The sequence below is a fragment of the Anoplophora glabripennis genome, unplaced genomic scaffold (assembly GCF_000390285.2).
Source record: "Anoplophora glabripennis isolate ALB-LARVAE unplaced genomic scaffold, Agla_2.0 scaffold336, whole genome shotgun sequence".
Classification (NCBI taxonomy): Eukaryota; Metazoa; Arthropoda; class Insecta; order Coleoptera; family Cerambycidae; genus Anoplophora; species Anoplophora glabripennis.
The window spans coordinates 409,857-430,644 of NW_019417416.1; the positions used below are offsets into that span (position 1 = coordinate 409,857).

General features: G+C 31.5%; 1 protein-coding gene across 3 annotated transcripts in view; it reads left to right on the forward strand.

The window, feature by feature from the left end:
• Positions 1–20,788, forward strand: part of LOC108910263 (myosin-11) — a 144,432-nt gene that overhangs the window by 120,092 nt on the left and 3,552 nt on the right. For 2 of the 3 annotated variants that reach the window (XM_018714815.2, XM_023456262.1), the window contains exons 9-10: positions 6,556–6,651; positions 12,278–12,367. In XM_018714815.2, coding sequence (XP_018570331.1) covers positions 6,556–6,651; positions 12,278–12,367 — 186 coding nt within the window. The remainder of the gene's footprint in view (positions 1–6,555; positions 6,652–12,277; positions 12,368–20,788) is intronic. The other variant, XM_018714816.2, reaches the window with a different exon arrangement.

Genomic DNA, 20,788 nt, shown 5'->3' on the forward strand with positions numbered 1-20,788 from the left:
CTTTTTTTCTACCTGGTAATTTGACTGGCCAAATGTATTTGCAATTACTGGAAGACGCTATTGACCTTGCCTTGACTGATATTATTGAAAATATTCCAGAGTATGATGCAGATCGTTTGATTTTTCAACAGGACGGTGCTCCTCCGCATTATGCGTTAATTGTCCGTCAGTATTTGGACCAACGTTTTCTACGGAATTGGATTGGAAGAAGAGGCAGCATTGAATGGCCTCCACGATCACCGGATTTATCGCCCCTTAAATTCTTTTTGTGGGGATACCTGGAAGATTAGCTCAAAGAATCGTCGACGAATGCCGTCGAATCACTCCGAAAATGCTTCGGAATGTGCGCCAACGTTTCGAACAAAATCTTTATTCTTGTATGGAAGCGGGCGGTTATCAGTTTGAACATTTAATCAACTAAGTAGTAAGTAAGCAACTAAACATAATTTAAATTTTAAAATGTAATTTTTATTCAAAGTATTGGGCAGAATTATAAAATTTATAGTCTGTTGTAAAGAGAATTGTAAGAGCTTTTAAAAGAAATATTACTCAACCCCAAATGCCATTTAAATATTTTGGGGTGATGCTTACCCTTGCTTGGGGGTGAAAGTGGCGGAGTAAAAAATACCAGCAAAGAATGTCCCCTTTAATCTAAAATCGATGAGTCTGAGCGTTTTTCTACAATCTTGACGCAGTTTCTGAAAATGGCTCTGTTTCGTTTTCATTTGGCCACCCTGTATAAGGGTTATACAAAAAGAAAACATATTATCTTACACTAAAGGTTATGTTTCATCCATAACTCTGTTTTGAAGTATTTATTTCTTCTAAATAAACTTTATTTTATGTGACCCCAGAAGTAATAATCCAGTGGACTAAGATCTGGCGCTTTAGCAGGCCACTCAATTGGACCGCGTCTACTTATCCACCTTGCATTAAAATGGTACCTACTATTCTACCACATCTCTTGTGGTATGTGCCGAAACCTGTTCGTGTTGATACCACATCATATTGCGCAGTGCAAGCGGAACATCTACTAATAGCTCATACAGGTTGCTCAATAATTGTATAAATGAGACGACATTTAAACGATGTGGGAAATGTTGTACCGGTAATAGATGACCGTTGAAAATTCCACACAACGACATGTTAAAAGGAAATCTTGTGTCTCCTAAATACATGATGATTTTGTATTAATCTTACTTGCTCATTCTGATATTTATTAACCTAATCCATTTCTAGTAGAAGCTCGGGTAGAAGTAACTTCGTCGGACCATAAAATAGAACTAAAATATTGGGATTTCGTTCGTGTTGCTTGAGAAGCCATCGTGAAAATAATAACACAGCTCCTCAAAAAAAAGTGCAAATGATCAGAATATATTATTCCCATGCATTCCAAGCCGCTGAATTGGATTTCATCAAAAAATGCTTAAAAATACACATAATCGACAAATCAGCATTTAAAATCCAGGTATGATTTAACAGCGACTGAAAATCGTGGTCTGACCTATTAATCTGGGCGAATTAGACCAAACACATGCCTGTTTCAAAAATCGCGCCTAACTCGACTTTTATGGTCTTAAAATTAAGTAAAAAATACCCAGAAATACAAATACAAAAGAAAAAAAATAATATCTCCGAAATTAAGCCTCTAATCGACATGAGGTATTTGCTAGAGAAGAATACTTAATTGCGAAAGCTCGCAAATTTTTTTTACATAGCAAAATTAGCGGTGAAAGAAAATATGTGCTAAATTTTCAGAAATTAATAAAAATAATATATTTGACTGAAATTCGATGAAACTACAAGAAAAGATAACTATTGGTGTACTCAACAAATACCCGCAATCCGGACCCCCAATTTCAAAATCGCGGCCTATTATTAAATTATTAAGTCGAAAACGTGAGCGCGTATATCTTCTGCTCAAGTCAAGATAAAAGGATAATAATAATATCTCTACTCCTCATTCTAACTACGAGAATTAGCCCAGAAGTCGGAGACTTGTGCAGGAAAGGAGGCGGCATATTATTATTACGCAGGCCGCATTTGCGCCCAGGAACGACTTATGTTGGTAGGCCCTAACCACCATTCAGTGCAGGAATGAGGGAAACCTGGAAAACCTCATTAATTAGGGGGGCGGTCAAATGCCAACCGGTGTCAATCTCTCACATTGACCCAAGCCAACATTCTTCCACCCTACCATACCTGCACAGAGGGTACCAATCCTCCGTACAAGCATAGCTAATCTACGGTCTACCGGCCGCGGGATTCGAAACCCGGGCAGATCGACACATCGATTTAAGTACTGACGCCTTAAACCGTGCGGCTATCGACCGTAATTACATTATCTCGCGTCTGTTTAAATTTCAGTTACAAAATATAAAAGTTATTAACAAGAAACCAAAAAAAAAAAAAACGGTAACCAGGGTGTTTTTCTCGGCGATTTTTTAATATACAGAATTCAAACCAATTGCAACAAATAGTGCTTAAAAAAACATCAACTTTAAAAAAATGCGTCTCGATTCGACCAATAGGAGCCGAGATATATTTTCTGCATGTTCTATTTAATATTTTGTAATCGGAAAACATATCGAGATATTTGTACAATTGGAAATCAACTTTCTGAAGCATAAACAAAAATAATATCTGCATGTTCTTCAAACACAGTACAGTGAGAATCAAATACTAATAAAGAACAATTAATGACTATGTAAAATAATGTGTTTTATTTTTGAATAAATGTTGTAATACTGTTGCCTCTTGTAAAATTCGAAATTTATCTTTGAAAGTTGTCGACCTTGATATCTGAATAGCGAAACCTGATAAGAAACTTAACATTTTTGCTTAAAATTAGATACTGAACTAGATCCTTCATTTTTCGCTTCCTGGTACTAACTTGTATTTAAAAAAATAATAGTAAATCCTAAATTTGTTCCGCACACAATATTGGCGTATACTTTCTCTGTCGAAATATCAAAGTATGCCGTCCTATATATCTATATCTGTACAGACTGTTATGAACGTTATATGATATACATATAAACTGAAGCGTGTAACGTACTTAACTACAAAACAGGAACTAGAACTAGTACGATGCATTAATTGAATCGACGATCCAATAAACTCACGCTCAGAATGGTATTTCCTCAATAGGAGATTGCATTGTCCATGCTATTCCCTGCCGAATAAGTACCTGCACCAACGCGATTATTATAAATCCTTTTCTTATTCAATGGTGCTACTGAATTCGTTAAAAATTCTTTCACTGTATAGAAAGTTGTCTAAATATAGGCGCCCTTTAGAAAAAAATATTGGTAAAAAATGGTTTTATTAATTTTTTTTCTGTTTATTTTATATTTATTATTTCATTACTTGTTAAAAAAAGTTAGCCAAACAAACTGTTGCATTAAAGGAACAGTCAAGCACTTCAACTAAAATTGGTTAACGTTTCAAAATCAATCTGTTTTCGTTTTCAAAATTATGAATAAAGTACAATATTACTACAATCTATTGTGTTTTTCTGCATCTCCATATCCAATTTGGTGCACTTAGTTCTTATAAGCACGCCGAAGAATATTCTTATTTCCCTAATGTGACACTCTTGCTTTCATAGTGCTTGTGAAATAGTGGGTCACTCTCTGCCAGTTTGGCCGTACTGAAGGCCTAGACATTAAGTAGAAGTGGTCATTATGTCTGACCCAAACTCACACCGTGATAGACAGCAAAATAACTAGATCATTCATCGGTTATCCGTTATCCCATCTATAGCATGCAGATGAATGTAATAAATTCAAAACCTGTATATATTTGGTGGTTTTGCTGACGAATTATTTTAGGTGCTTACTAGATATTGTGGGTGTAATAATTAATATTGATCCTCAGAAATGATTTTCCTATAATATAATAAACTTTATTAAGAACTTTGTTTTGTCTTGTACGATACCTATGTAGCTTTCAATGTACCTATGAAAATGCCGGTTTGAATAGCAGTAACTATGTAAGATGTAACTCTGTATATCTCACACATACTCACTATAGTATACAATTATTTTCTGTGAAATTTCTTAAAAGCTTTTAGAATAGAAGCTATTTGCAAATAGTAGAATGACCAAAAAACAGAATACTTAATAGACCTTTTTAGTAGTGACGTCACATACGCCAAATAATAGGCAACCCTATAGTGCACATTGTCATGAAGAATTTCCAATAATTTTACTAGTTCGATTTTCGAACTTATGTACTTTGGACATAACTGCCAAAAAATGGTTCTTTGTCATCGCGATATTCTGGCAATATTAGAAATATTTAAGAAGTTTCAAACCTCAAGTGACAAACATTATAAATTCTATTAAGAATTATAGAATTTATATATTTAAATTTATAGAACGATATTGAATTTTATAGTAATTAATACATTAAAATTATATCAATGTTACTGAGCATGCTCATTAAAGATAATTTTATGTAAGCGAAGTAGCCTCGCAACAGGATATCATTAAGAAAGGTTTGATTGTTTTCAGACTTCAGAGTACGTCTATAATAAACCACTTGAAGAAAAAAAAACTCGATAAACACACTGACACAGACAACATCAAGAAAAACAATAAAAATACTTAGTAGAACTAGAAAACGCCAAGATTAAGCAAAAGAAGAGAAAATACTCTAATTATAACAGCGATAACTATCAACAAGATCTCACCCTATGAAGCTATTCTTTCCGAGAATGCGCATTAGGAATAACACGGCTAATGTTAAATTTTTACTTTATTTTTTAGGAATATTCTTTTATATCGGTTTTTGTAAGTTTTAAGAACATTAGTGTATCTATTTTACGAAACACGTGTTGATTGTTCTTAAATACTTCCAAATCCTTGTAAAAATAAATTAATCAAATACGTGACGTCACACTAAAAGAGTCTATTCAACTCAATTTTTAACTTTTTCCATTTCAGATAAAGTTTGTATTTTTTATAGTTTTTGTAAGTATTCGAAATATACCTAGATTACATTCAAACTTTAACAGCCAATAGTAGAGCCCATTTTAAGAAAAAAAATCATATAAACATAGGCGTAGAACACTTTATTTTCGTGAGATAGCGTTAAAGTTTAAACAATATTTCACATTTATTCATGTGTCTCTTTACGATATTTAACGTAGATTAATGAAGTTTGACCTTAACTAATATAGGCAAAAATTTACAGAACTGGTTTAAGATTATATCAGCCAGTGACGGAGATACTGGGTGACACTCTCATTAAACATTCTGGAATTTGAACGCCAGGGAGTATTTTGAAAATCGCATAAGTGCATTTAATTCCGGTTGGCATTTCTAACAAAAAAGATGGCTTCCATTTTATTCGATCTAATTATCTATTTCCAAGTTATTATTTTTAATTTAAAATATCTGTACGACTTAGGGAATGAGGCGAAAATAAATCTAGTTCGTTCCATAAAAGAACTATATTATTATTTTATGTTAAAAATATTATTTATAAATACCATCTTAACTCAATTTATTTTTTAACAAAACATATTTTTGGTGAAACGAATAATTTCGGACTTATTTTCAATTTATTCAACTGTCGTTGACATGTTTTAAATTAAAAAAATAATAACTCAAAAATAGCTCGGTTTGTAAAGAAAATGGTGAGGGTTGCTTTGGTGTGTAGCAAAATCTTTCTCAACGCTAAATAAAAGGTATTTTTTATTGAAAACAAGAGTGCAGTGAAAAGAAATGTCGGGGCTACCGTTCGGTTGAGAGTCCTCTTGTGGAGTCGCTCGCAGGTAAATGTATTTAGTCCCTAGCGCCAATCTGTGGCCCTTTTCCTGGAACCATAGTGTGTGTGTGTCCTGCGTTGCAGATTCGTCTGTTCCTTGTCGCTTGCAACTGTTAGACCGGTCCAGCGTCAGGTTGGCGCTCTTAACGTGATACTTAAATTTTTTTTTATTAGAAATCTAACTGAAGCTAAACTGCTCTTATCAAATTTTTAAAATACTCAGAGGCTTCTAAACTCTAGACTTTTTAGGAACACTGTTTCCAGCAGTGAACTTTTCATCGCATTAACTTGAAACTTATTGAGAGATATTTGAATAAATGTGATTTTTTAAGTTTCAACAGTCTGCATCTCGAAAAGGAAGTGTTTTACGACTATGCCTATAAGAACTTTTTTCGTTAGGATGAGTTTTCTGTGCACTGCCAAAGTTTGACTACAAAAATTAGGCTGACTTGTATATTTTTATTTTTGAAAACGTTACCTATTTGACATTTGGTGCTGACTTTGACTTTTCTTACCGACACTATTGAAAAGAAATTGCATTGCCTCAAATCGACATATTGTATACTAATTCACTAAATCCAACTCCTTACTTCAATTAGTAATTAGACCTTTCATCGGCCTACAACCAATACTTGAGAAAATGCTACACTTTTTAAAATGTCAATAGCTTGTATCTGAAACAAACAGTTGTTTTAAATCATTGAATTAATGTTTTTGAATAATTCAGGAAATAAAAAATTCATAACATTATGGCATAATTAATCATTAGCATATTTTTAGGTTATGGAACTGGCTCATCAAAATCCAAGCAGGGTATCAGTACCAGAACTTCTCCAAGAGCTACAGGTTACTAAGAACGAGTTAGAGAATATAAAGGTAAGCAATTTCAGTATATTGTCACAATAGTCTCACATTGGCACGTTCATTTCATTAAGTTACCAAGTAAATGGCATCATTATCATTACCTATTTTCTCGGAGCAAATAAAAAACTTCATGTTTTCCTTGTACATATTTCTTTATGCAACAAAAAAATCTACTATAAAGTTATAGAGTCGTGATACATTCCCAGTATAAGTACCGTATGTTCAATATAATTAGCTTAATTTTACTGAGTTTTAAATAACGACATGAAAATTAATTAAAGATTCTGTTAAGAATAAGATAAATATTGTCTGTAACCTGTAACTATAATTTTGTCCACAAAACTATTGAGATGTTTCTAAAACAGTAATACCTACTGTTTGTGGGTAACATTTCTGCACTCGTTGGACATGATAGAGATATAATAATTAAAGAGTTCTTCTCCAAAGCTGATACATATTTTTTAGGCTTTATTTGCAAGTAGCGACTTGAGACCTCGACTTGGATCTAACCATAGCACGGCAACTAGTGCTGCAGCCAAAGGCATTGTACTTTCTTTATGCATTCGTTTTACTGAGGCAGCTAAATGTATTTTTGCTATTAACCCCAGTTTTCAATTATTAAAATTTAAAATTATCTATAGCTAATTTTGTGTAAATATACATGTTTCAGTGCAATAGTTTCGTGTTTCAGTAAGTGACTGATCATGAATAACTGAGTGAGTAAGGAAAACAATTTGGAAGACTGACTGATTTAAGAAAACATTAAAAATGGTATCCAGTGACAAATTTGAAGGAATTAATCTGGATTAATAAGTGTATACAGGGTGATTCAGAACTTATCAAAAAAAAAAAAATTCTGGATGTACAGGGGACCCTTACAAATACAATTTTGTAAAGAAAAAATAAAAAAGGGCAATTCGAAAATGATATAAAAATACACTTCTGCACGGCACTGGAAACTGGTCCACTGTAAAACCTGACCTCGCACAATGCGACCGGCATGGCGATATGATAAAAACGGACAAAAACTTTCGCAAAGAAAGAAATATGTAAATAGAATTTTATAGCACCTATTTTATATCGGCAAATTCAACTGCTTTTGCCTTTATTAATTAATAAAATTAATTTGTGTTTTTAAATAATAAAATCATTTGACATACCCGATGTTACAACAATTGTTCAAAATTTTATCCACTAACGTGTTAACACGTTTGGGTCCGTCTTACTTTCTACGAACTAACACAAATGATGTCTTGATCACCACAACACAAATGCTTCACCATAATACAAATGTTGTCTTGCTTCACCATAAATTAAAACGATATCCATCGACTCTGAGTTGCTATACACGCAAACCATTTCTGACATTAACTACTAAAAACATGTAAACACCACAGAACAGGTAGAAACTGCCGCAACGACGGATTTCAGTATTAGGAGTCACATGACTCTCCACGCGTATTGCGAATGACGCTAGAAACTACAGTTGTCCAGCTATGTAGTGGTTGATTGTACTAATAACTTCAACATTTTTTTTCTCAGAAACTATAAGGATTTTACAAAAATTTTTTTTAAGTTATTAGCTCCATTTCTCATGCCGTATATATTCCCAAATTTTTTTGGATAAGTTGTGAATCACCCTGTATAGACAAAAATGTATACCTTTTGATTTTAATTTCTTTGCAGCTACAGGCTGTGATGGTAGACTAGAATATTTCAGAGACTAGGTACTTCAATTTTAAAAAAAAATAAAATTTAGGCTTTGGGGTTTTCGGGTCTTCTTTAAATAAAATAATGCTATTGCTGTAGCACTTCCGGTTATACGGGAAGTCACCATCTACTTGTTTATTTTAAATGGAACACTCCTTATTTTTTTATTTTTTTTATTTGGATTCTACGCCTAATTTTAGGTGGACTTTTAACAAGTTTCCCTATATCTATCTCTAATGGTCTTCGAGAGATTTCAATTCTATCAAAAAAAGTTGTTTTTCATCTTGCAAGCTGAATTATTGATATTTGGGAAATAGAGGGATGCCTATCATTTATTACAGTTATTTTAAAAACTGTTTAGTTTTACACAGTGTGGTGAATATTTATTGTCGAATTTGCTTATCTTTGAACCGTCAAAACTTGGTTTTTCTAAGTGGAACACCCCGTATACTTAATCAAAAACTGTTGAAAAATTTTACCCTCTACCTATCCATATTACACTTCCCTATACCTATCTCTTTTAATTTTTCTGTTATTGGCGATTTTTGTGATAAGCAATTGAAATGCTCTAATTTCTTGCGAGGATGGCTGTGAAATTGCAATAGTTGCCATGCTACGGCTAGATCCAAGTGAGACCTCACCATCGGTCATATAGCATCTCTGTCGTTCCGCACACATCTTGGCCTTCGATTGTGGTAGTGTGGTTCGAAGGTCCCGCTTGCATTGCTGCTGCGCGCACTTCTGGACTAACGCAATGCAGCAGTAACTATTACAGTAGCAAAACTTAAAAAATGGCAATAGCAAAAAAACACGAATTACATCCACCAAAAACCATATCGGAGACATTCTAAATTAACTTAAAGTTAGTTAAATCACAAAAAATAATAGAGTTGAATCAAGCTGGCAATATCAGCAATTTGGATTACCGAAATTAATGCGTATGTCTCGGAGTAGCAGTCCACAGATAAATCTTCAACCAATATGGCACTAAACAAATGGTTTGATGATGGTTTAAAAAACTTCGAGTGTAACAAATTTCCAGAGTTTGAGATTTGTTCTGCACAAACGGAGCATACTCCGGACAATTTAAAACCGTTGGAAATTGCTGCAGAAACAAACCTGTTACAACTAACAATAGACTCTTTTACTATGACGTCACATATTTAGGCAACCCGCAACAAATTGTCATAGTTGAAATTGTACAGACCCTAGATAAATGATACTGTAGATAGGAAACTTGAACAAATTTCGTGGTCAGTAACAGGCTAACTGTTGACACTTTCTCCAACTTCTATTGCTTTCCTTTTCTAGGAATTATCGGTAATACAGCGAGTTAAATTACCTGTAGCCGGTAAAAGGTGCCATCTAGTTGTACGCTCTACAACTATATACCTATCCAATATTTATTTTAGGTATTCTGCCGCCGCTAAATTTAAAATTACATAACAAATCTCACCCTACACAGATCACTCAGAAATTGGTTTTGTAAAATAATTTTCACGTAGATAATTTTTGTCACCATGAGAAAATAAGTACATTTGATAAAAAGCATTAAAATCACTCAAGCATTAAAGACACTTTTAAAAGCTCTAATAGCCTTCCTACTTAAAATACGAAATAATTTTGATACTAACTTTTTGAAATGTTTATTGAAAAAATTTCAAATTTCAGTACATATTTTGAAAAAAAAAAGAGTGGAAATGATTATAGAGCAGCTTTCAGTGCTTTCTATATTGTATTAGCTTTGACAGTGAATAAAAAAATATTGCAAGTAAATAATTTTACTAAACCAATCTGAATAATTCTTGTAATAGAGATTTATTATGCAACTAAATTTTTTCGTTGTGTTGATATCCATAAAAAAAACTACCTACCTCTGATCACGACAAACTTTCAGACATTTTTTATTAAAACAAATAAAAAACAAACCATTTTATTATTAATAAAAAAATGTGATTATTTGATCAGACATTATTATGTTATACAGTGAATGAAATGTCTAATAAAACACACTAAAAACACAAATAAAACACACCAACACTCGCCAAACCTTACCAACAATAAACATGAACAACATAAATTACATGAAATGATTCATAATTGCAATTGTCAAAATTGGTATTCTACAAAATCTTTGTGGGGACATCTATAGACTCTTTCTCCAACTTGTATATCCATCTCAAGTCACGTGGTTCCCAGTTTCCACATATTTTCAAGTATAAGTTCTCGGGCCCTGGTACAGACCGAGCCTGACCCTTGTGTCTTGTGTACTATTTACATAGATACTATAAAAATGAACAACTTCAAATGAAAAAAACGATATAAAAGAATATTCCTAAATTTAAATAAAGTAAAAATTTAACATTAGTCGTTTTATTCCTAATGCTCATGCTCGGAAAGAATAGCCTCATACGCAGGTGAGATCTTGTTGATATGTTATCGCTGTCATCATTAGCGTATTTTCTCTTTTTTGTTTAATCTTGGCATTTTCTAGTTCTAGTATTTTTATTGTTTTTCTGGCATTGTATTGTGTGATAAACATATCAAATGTTTTTTTCTTCAAGTGGTTTATTATAGACGTAATCTTAACCACAACCAAACTTTTCTTGAATGATATCCTGTTGCGAGGCTACTTCGCTACATGAATGAAGTTATCTTTAATCCGCATGCTTACTAACGTTGATATAATTTTAATATATTAATTACTATTAAAGTCAATATTGTTCTATAAATTTAAATATATAAATTCTATAATTCTATTAGTTTGTCACTTGAGGTTCGAAACTTCTTAAACATTTCTAATATTGCCAGAATATCGCGATATTTAAGGTCATGACAAAGAAGCCATTTTTTTGGCACTTATGTCCAAAGTACATAAGGTCGAAAATCGATCTAGTAAAAATATTGAGAAATTCTTCATGACAATGCGCACTATGGGGTTGCCTATTATTTGGCGTATGTGACGTCACTACTAAAAAGGTCTATCCCTATCCAGTAAACTGATATGAGAAAATGTAAATTATTAAATACAAACCAGTTTTAGCTATTACTGTAATTTATTTTACTTTAAATGCTACACTATCACGTATTAAATGTACGGTACTTATACTGTGGACACTTTATATGATTGCAACACAAAAATGTCATAATTTCTCATCACTTATCTTTTAATACCTGAGTAGTGATATTGTTGAGTGGGTATTGCATTTCTTCAGACCTCTACCTTTAAACACATTTTATTCATTATTTTGAAATAGTGTATAATAATACTACTATCTAAAGTCCAAAGTTTAACAAACTGAAAAGTCAGTATTTTTTTCATTTTATTTCATTTTGTTTTTTTGCAATTTTCTACCAATCAGTCAGTCTATTAAATTCGTTCGAGATTTTTCTGCTCTTCTTAATAATTTAGTGAATCAAGAAAATAAACCATGTTTGATATTGGTTTTCCAGACTTATTCTCACCTAAATAAAAAATCATATCATCACCACAATTTAATACAACAAAAAAAACAAAATATTTTAAATCCAGTTGTAATTTAGTATCTAATATTTAGCGAAAAATGATGTATGATGAATTTCTATATCCTATAACAAATTTATTTATACATAAAATAATATTTTTCGCATTTGACTTTTCTGGGAGTAAGTTTGGAAGTAACAGTAACATAATAAAAATTGTACTGTTTAATTCTTTGCAATCAAAAATTGTTGTTATACTTATATATTTAATTACTTGAGAATTGTGGAAAAAATATCCGATTGCAGAGAATTTCCTGTAGATAATGCCACAAAAATTAATTATTTAATTTTAATGAAATTGTATGATGAGATTAAGCTCAAAAATCACCATGGATATGTCATTTTGATGCTTTGTTGTGCCATTTTATTCATGCTCATTCATCCCCATGTATACGTTAATTTTTAGGATGTAGAATATGCATCGACATCTAATAATTTGCATCCCCTACTAAGTGCAAAAGAGGCCCTTTCACTTTGGGTTCTCGGTGCAAGGAAGGTAATAACAGAAATTTATCCAAAAATCACTATAATGCATATAGCACGCAATTTAGTATAACAGTTTTCCATAAAATCTGTCACAACTGCTTTTTTTGTTTATAATTTAACTTCCTCTGTAAATACAAATAAAATATAATAAACTGTTGAGAATGTACATACAAAATTGGATAGTATGTAAAACATGTCGAAATATGATTAAAACCTTAGTAGTTTTTGTCAATTGCGGCCCCTAAGGGAAATACAGCCCCTTGAAAGGGTAACTCAGGAAACAGTTTTTTTACACGGTCGGGAGTAGAAATCAGTTTCTATGACATCAAAATTAAAACAGAAGTAGTCGATTATTCCCAAGGGAGTATAATGCTCCCAAGGGAGTTTACATTATGGAGAACGTTTTTCGTGCAAAAAAAAAGATAACATTGAAATTATTTATTGACATTTAAATTAAATGTTACATTTGTACAATTTTCAAAATTAATATTAGAAGGAATATTACTTTCGCTTACATTTACAGTTTTTGTGATTGCGCTAGTAGTGGTACATACCATGCTAAAACCTGATTAGCAATTTTGGTCTTATTTTCAATGGAGTTTTCAACATAACCCTCAGCGACTGTCGTTGATTTCCAACCAGCATGACGCTTTATTGTCATGATATCCACACCAGCATCTGCCAGTAATGTCGCTGAAGATCTTCGTAAGCAGTGACCAGTATAACATGCAGCATCAGGTAATTTTTAAATACGAAGCTACTACACTCGGAATTTTTCCCATAGTATTCTTGCCAACTGGCTGCGAACTACATTTTCCTGCTTTGTAGTACAAAAAAAGCGCTTATGCTTGACGTGGGGAGGACGAAGGGACAGGTATTTTCGAAACAATTCAAGCATATTTCCCACATCGGTAACCACAAAGGTTCGTGGAATCTTTGTCTTAGTGTTTGGAATTTTTACAATCAAGGAAGAGCCTACATCCTCAATATCATCTACAGTTAAATTGACTAGTTCATCAGTTCGACAAGCTCCGGCAATCCCCAGAATTAATCCAACCTATAAAAGTCAAAATACTTAATAATTGAAATACCTAACAACAAAAGTAATCTTACCTTAATCATTAAGAATTCTTTGTCATCTGCACTTGGTAGAAAACGGTCGATTTCACCCTTTGTCAATATTTTCGATTTTTTCGCTTGATATCCGTCACCGGTTCTTTTCAAAAATGCGATCAGCTTGGGGAATTTGCTTATATCTATGTAGTCGTAAATTATCAAGCATGACTTAACCATAGAATATTGCGCCCATAATGTGGAAGACTTGTAATTCTTTGCATTTTCACTGAAATATCCCAACAAAACATTCTCGCTGTATACTTGAACATTTTTCTCGGCGCACCCCTTTTTGAACCGATTGTAGGCTATATCGTATAAAGATCTTGACTTCGTAGGCAGCAAATTGCTTATTGCTATATTTGCAGCCTCCACAATCTCTTCCGATTCACAATTATTCATTGTGCACTAAACAAACTTTAAACTAAACCAAACTAGCAATTTGACAATTCTTTTTGTTTGTTTATTTTGTAGTTATGATAATAACTCAACGACTACTAAATAATTGCTCAAATCCGAATACAATAATTCTGGTGCTACTTACTTCATAATGACAAAATATATACCATTCGGGAGAGATGCTATTTTGTCCTCGGTGCATTGTAGCCCTCGGGCTTCGCCCTCGGTCTTCAAATTGCACCTCTGCCAAAATAACGCATTTCTCTCCCTTATAGTATAATGTACTATTATTTCATAACTTCAAAACGGTTTAATATTAAATCACGATATTTTGGGGTTGTATTACTATTTATGAGCTTAATAATCGGCATATTATACAAATCAAAATTTACTACAGCACGTAAGAAAATGCGGAACCATGAGGCAAATTTTACAATTTTTTTTTTATTGTACGCAATTTTTTCTACTTCCTGAACCGAAAATATGAAAATTTATCATATATAAAAAAGGCACTCTTGTTAGATTTCAATAACATGAGCCGTTTTCTAGTAAAATCCATTTCAATAATTCATTACTTGCTCAAAAATTCATACTACAAAATAAATGTATCAAATTGTGCCAAGAGAAAATTACTATTTTTATTTAATTTTCCATTTGTACTATTATTGTCGTTATTATAGTTGTTATGTAACTGTTACTAAATCAGGGTTTAATATCACAGTTAAGTAGATAGTTTTGTGGTAAACAGTAACATAAATAATTTTGAATAATAAAATGTTATTACTCTTGTTATTTTTATTTGAAAATCAAAAAATACCAAAAAAAGACCTATGAAACATTTAATTTTTATTGTAAATGTAGTTTCACCATTGAAGATATGGCGAAAACCGCGCGGATACAAACCGTACGAAGCTTATTTCTGTTGCCGTTGTCGAATGCTCGCCGTGAATAGGTGATCCGCGCGGATTCCTCTATATCTAACAATCAACTAGTAGCCCTATAATAATTTAGTTTATTCTATGTTTATTACAGTATCTATTTCTTAGATTGGAATATTGTTTAGGTAATCTAATCAGTAATTGACATATACTTGACACCTCTGTTAAATGTCATAAATAGTAATTTTCTCATGGCACATTTTGATACATTTATTTTCAGCAGGAATTTTTGAGCAAGTAATGAATTATTGAAATCGATTTTACTAGAAAACGGCCCAAGCTATTAAAATCTAACAAGAGTAACTTTTTTATGCAAATATGATAAATTTTCATAATTTCGGTTCAGGAAGTAGAAAAAATTGTGTACAAAAAAAAATTGTAAAATTTGCCTTATGGTCCCGCATTTTCTTACGCCCCTGTAGCAAACTTTAATTTGTATATTATACCGATTATTAAGCACACAAATAGTAAAACAACCCTAAAATTTCATGATTTAATATTAAACCGTTTTGAAGATATGCAATAAAAACTGTTTCTTGAGTTACCGCTTCAAGGGGCTGTATCTTCCTTAGGGGCCGCCACTGACACAAACTCTACTAAGGTTTTAATCATATTTGGACTTGTTTTACATACTCTCCAATTTTGAGTACTTATTTCGTTAACACCTTGTATGTCCCCACAGATTATTTATTTTAAATCATAATCGATACATTAATTTTGATTTCTTCCTATAGAAATTCTACTAGAATTTTAAAAGAATGCCTTGTACTATATTATTGGGTTCCGCCATTTTTATAAAAAACCTGACACAATTTTTAATCGTGTATAAAAAGTATTTCCGTATAATTTCACAAAAAATGTATTACTTTTATTGTAAAATTTGATAAAATTTGTGCTCCTCCATTCTAATATTTAAATATGAAGAGATCTATCCTGTACAGGGTGGTTCAGAACTTCGAAAAACAATTTTTGAATGTACAGGGGACTTTTACAAATACAATTTTGTAAAAAAAATTAAAAAGGGCAATTCGAAAATGATTTAAAAATACACGGCACTGGAAACTGGTGCACTGACCTAGCGTAAGGCAAAGCATGTGGTTGTAGACCAGCACAACGGCAAAATGTCATAAAAAATGAAAGGATAACAAATTTAAAGAATTTCTTTCCTAAGGAAAGAAATAAATAGGTACAATTTTATAAGACCTATTTTATATCTGCACATTCAACTGCTTTTGCCGCTATTGTTGTTATTGATTAATAAAATTAATTAGTGGTTTGCATTAATTAATAAAATAATTTGACATACCTGATGTTACAACAAGTGTTGTCCACCGATGTAAACACATTTAAGCCCGTCGTACCCAGTTTCTACGAACTAACACAAATGTTGTCTTGCTTCACCATAACACAAATACTTCACTATAACACAAATGTTGTCTTGCTTCGCCATTTTTGACACTTGGAAATGTAATGTAATACCTACTAAACTGGGGCCACGTGGAAAGAGAGCGAATTGCGTACCGTACAGTGCACAATGCGAATGACGCTAGAGACTACAATAGCCCAGGGATGTAAGGGTTTTATATACTACAACTTCAATGATTTTTTTCTCGGAAACGATAAGGATTTTACAAAAAATTTTTTACGATATTATTAACTCCATTTCTCGTGACGCATCTATTCTCAAATTTTTCGAATAAATTGTGAATCATCCTGTATAATGTTCAAAATAAAATAAATTGCATTTATAGCATAGGTACCTTGTGAATGCAATAAACGTTATGTTTGGGGAGACCTTTCTATTTGTAAATATTAGAATAGACGAGACAAAAATTACATTAAAAAACGAGAATTTGAGAAATCAGAAATTTGCGATCAAGTGGTTCGGAAAAAATTTTGAAGCAAAATAATTCCCTTAAAAGATATTAAAGGAAACCGTGATCATTTTGCTGAACGATGAAATATGTTTCAAATTACTACTTTGTGAACTTGGACCCTTGTTGGCTACAATGCTACAAATACTAAAAAATGAAGTAAGTAATAATTAATTAAACATCATTTGAAATCTCCAACTACAACAGCCAAAAATAAACAAATTTAAACTGTCAAAAGTAATTAATAACGAAAAATCGTTATCAGGTCACAAGCGGATAATAGACAGATTTTCGAAACGTTAACCTCAAATACTGAGGATGTTTCTATACGCATTGAAGTAAAATCACCTTATACAAAAACGTCTCCTAAGGCAGCTAGAGCCCTTTGAATACGGCGACTTGCATTCAATTTTTTTTTGAAAGGCCTTTAATAAAAAAAAAATCTAATTTTACACTCATTAATTCCCAGATGCTCAAAAAATGAAAACCGTACGGCAAATAAGTAATTTCAGACAGTACTTTTGGTTTTTATGTCTTTATTGTTATTATTATACGTCGGTTTGGTCACGTACTATGCAGACTTGTGTCAAAATTCCTTATAAAGGGTGTCTCATAATTAGCTGCCAACCCTGAACAGGCCGATTCTATGATCAAAACTAAGTAAAAAAGTTCATATGAACATGGGTCCGGAAATGCTTCCTAAGGGCACAGGGACCCATTGAAGAAGGAGGAATGGAAATCATTTTTTTTGCAATATCTCTCAATCGCGTTGTGATAAATGAATGAAATTTGGTATACACAGCTAAATTTTGATGAGCAATTTGATGGACTAATCCATTTATTTCCACAAGGTCCATTGGAATGGGTACGGGGGGGCCCTTGGTACTTTACGTGTGTAACTTTTTCATCTTTGACTTTTTAACAAATTGGACAGCAAATTCCGTTTTCCCGAACTGTTTTACGTTAAAAGGGTACTCTTGTTTCAAATCGTTATCTTTAACGGTTTCTGAGAAAATCGCTCTTGAATTAATCCCACTTTGGTCAATTTCATAGTAATTTAAACAAAAAAAAAAATTGTTTAAATTTAATCTAATTTTAATAAAAAAATTATAATAAAAAATTAAATTAAATAAAAATTAATCCTTTAAATGGAAAAGAGAGGAAAGGAAAATTATTATTATTATTTCGGGTTAATAGGTAAAAATTATATGTAAATATTTTTTTTTAATAATAATGTCCTGATTAAAAAACGCTAATTGGAAACAGATTTTACGGAAAAAGATTTACAGGCTGGAGGAAAGTAAATAAGGGTTGTAAACTTTTTAAACAAAATAACTGTTAAAAGTAATAAAACAAAGAAGGTCAACATATTTTAAGTTACAAAACTAAAAATGTTTAATTTAAATAATAATTTAATAGTTATTATGTAAATATAGAAAATAAATGTACCTATTTGTGTCATAGAAAATATTCATTTTTGCCTATTCGCCTCTTCAAATAATGACTTTTTAAAATTAATGTTAGACAGTTTTTTTAATATATCTATATTTATCGTAAACGTTCCATTTTTCTTAGTGTAATCTTAAAATATTTGAAAAATCATGAAAATCGGTAAACACTTGCTTTATTTTATTTTATAAAATGTTATTTTGTAAAAATCATTTTAAAGTCCTGATAAATATATATAACAGGAAATATACTTAAAATATTGTTTACCTACAGTAGTAAATATTTTTATATTTATATACATTTAGTATAGGTACCTACTTTTTCAAAATTAATATATTATTTACAACAAACTTTTAAGAGCAGTTTTAAACCAATACAAGTGTTTTTTATCTGTATTAACATTGTAAATGAATGAGTTCTCGGCTCATTTTCCAATTAAATAAGTACTTAATAGTGACTAATAGTATCTATGGTACGAACGATTTCAAATTAATCTAAACATGGTAAAAAAATCACTAATAGTTATGTAGATGTCCTGTAAATAAAAAGTTTCAGCCCGTCAGACTCCAGACTGTTTATTGCATGATTTTAGACCTCGCTTAAATTTGAAAGTAGTCATCACCTGCATGAGATACCCAAAGTAAACTAATTTTTCCAAAAACAAATTTTATTTCTAATTCGTTGTTGTTAGAAATTAAATTTGTTTCATAATATTCTTGTATTAGAGGGCCAAAATGCACCACGCTTGGTAGGTAGGCTAGGGCACACATAGCTAATAAATAATCCAAATTTGCTTTACATTGTGTCTAAATGTTTAAAGAAAAAGTTCAGCCATATTTTAAATAAATTTTTAGTATATGAATGATGAATGTGTACATACGATATATGTATACTTACCAAATTATAGATATTTAATTCACATTTGTAGATATGTTTCTACAACAAAAAGATTTTTGTTTTGATTATTAAATGGAACATCCTGTACAACTTACTGAAAGAAAAAAGTAATAACTATTTAGGTAAGGAAAATCTAGTTAGCAACGAAATATATAAAGAGACTCATAATTCCTGAATTATTAATTAAATATAGTATTTGTCTATTTATTTATTTAGTATTGTTATAATTGCCCTCAATTACACCGCCACACAAAAAACTCAAGAGAGCCACATTGCATTTCCAAAGAAATTCGATGCGTTAAACACGATCCTGTAGTCAAAATTCATGACTTCACGACTTTCTGAGAAAAGTTAAATTTTTGAGTTAAAACGACCAGATGTGGGTCAAAACTGATATTTCCCTAAATTTTGTTCAAATATATAATTTTCGTATTATTTTGAAGCGCTGAACACAATGCGTTAGTCAAATTTACCTATGGCTTCGATATTTCGCGGAAAGTCCTCTATTTGGATGAAAACACGCCCGGGTAAATTTTACTGGGATCGTGTTCATCGCCTCAAGATACTACGAAAATGATATAAGTATTTGGACAAAAGTTAGGTAAAAAATCATTTTTGACCCATATTTGGGCGTTTCACCCAAAAATTTCAGTTTTCTGCGAAATTTGTAGTGAAATCATGAATTTTGACGACAGGATCATATTTAGCGTATTGAATTCCTTCAGAAATTACCATGTGGCTCTCTTGGGCTTGTACTTTTTTGTGTGGCTGTGTTATCAATGTCATATGAATTGAAATTTTGCTAACTGAAGCCTAGTTAGCCTACAAAAATTGTAGTTAAGATATCTTGTCCCAGTTGTTCCAGTTTTTTGAGAAAAATTTGATTTTTTGATATCTTGATTTTCTTAAAAGATATAGAGTATTTTTCCTATCTGATCGGTGTTTATAATATGTAATATTTCTATTTTTATTTAATTTATTGTCTGGAGCCCGGCACATATTTCTATACCTTTCTGTTTCGTTTTCGGATATATACTTGGATTACAATCCAAGTTTATATAATATTAAATGTGGCATAAACAATACAATAATAATAATCTATTTTTATTTCTCGAATAGTGGATATAACAAATAATAACTTAAATCTTCAAAAGAAAATTCATTTCAATAGCCAATAGGTATTTTTATTTGTTCAGAAAAATTACATTTTCGAGATCTATTCCATCTAAACAAGAAGTCTAAACACAAACTACCGCAAGTCTGTTATACTTATCTGATCAATTATTGTTTTTTTATACGTGTAGTATATCGTTTTAGGATTAGTGAGTGGTTCTTCACATATAAGGTAAAGCTCTATTATATTCACGTTCCAGACGTTTTGGATGGCTATATTCTTCTTCTTCCGGAAGTGTTTTTTTAATGGTTTTTTTGTTATTTTCATTTTTTCTAATTTTTTATTCTATTATTTCCCTAATTTTTTTCTTTTTTCCATGTTAGGTTATGGCAAAATGTTTAGTTGTTTATAATTAAAGTTTATTTCTTCCTCCACTGATATGTACAAAAATAAAAGTTCCTTTACAACTGCAATACTTATGTATTTTACTTTTTGAGTAAAGGTAAAGATAGGATGACCCAAAAGATAAATTTGTCGTAAGGCCCCCTAACTTCTAGGTGTGGTACTGAACACAGTATGTTGAACTCACAATTTTTATTTTGATTTTCTACTTTATTTAAAATATAAAGCTGCTATTAATTTCTGAA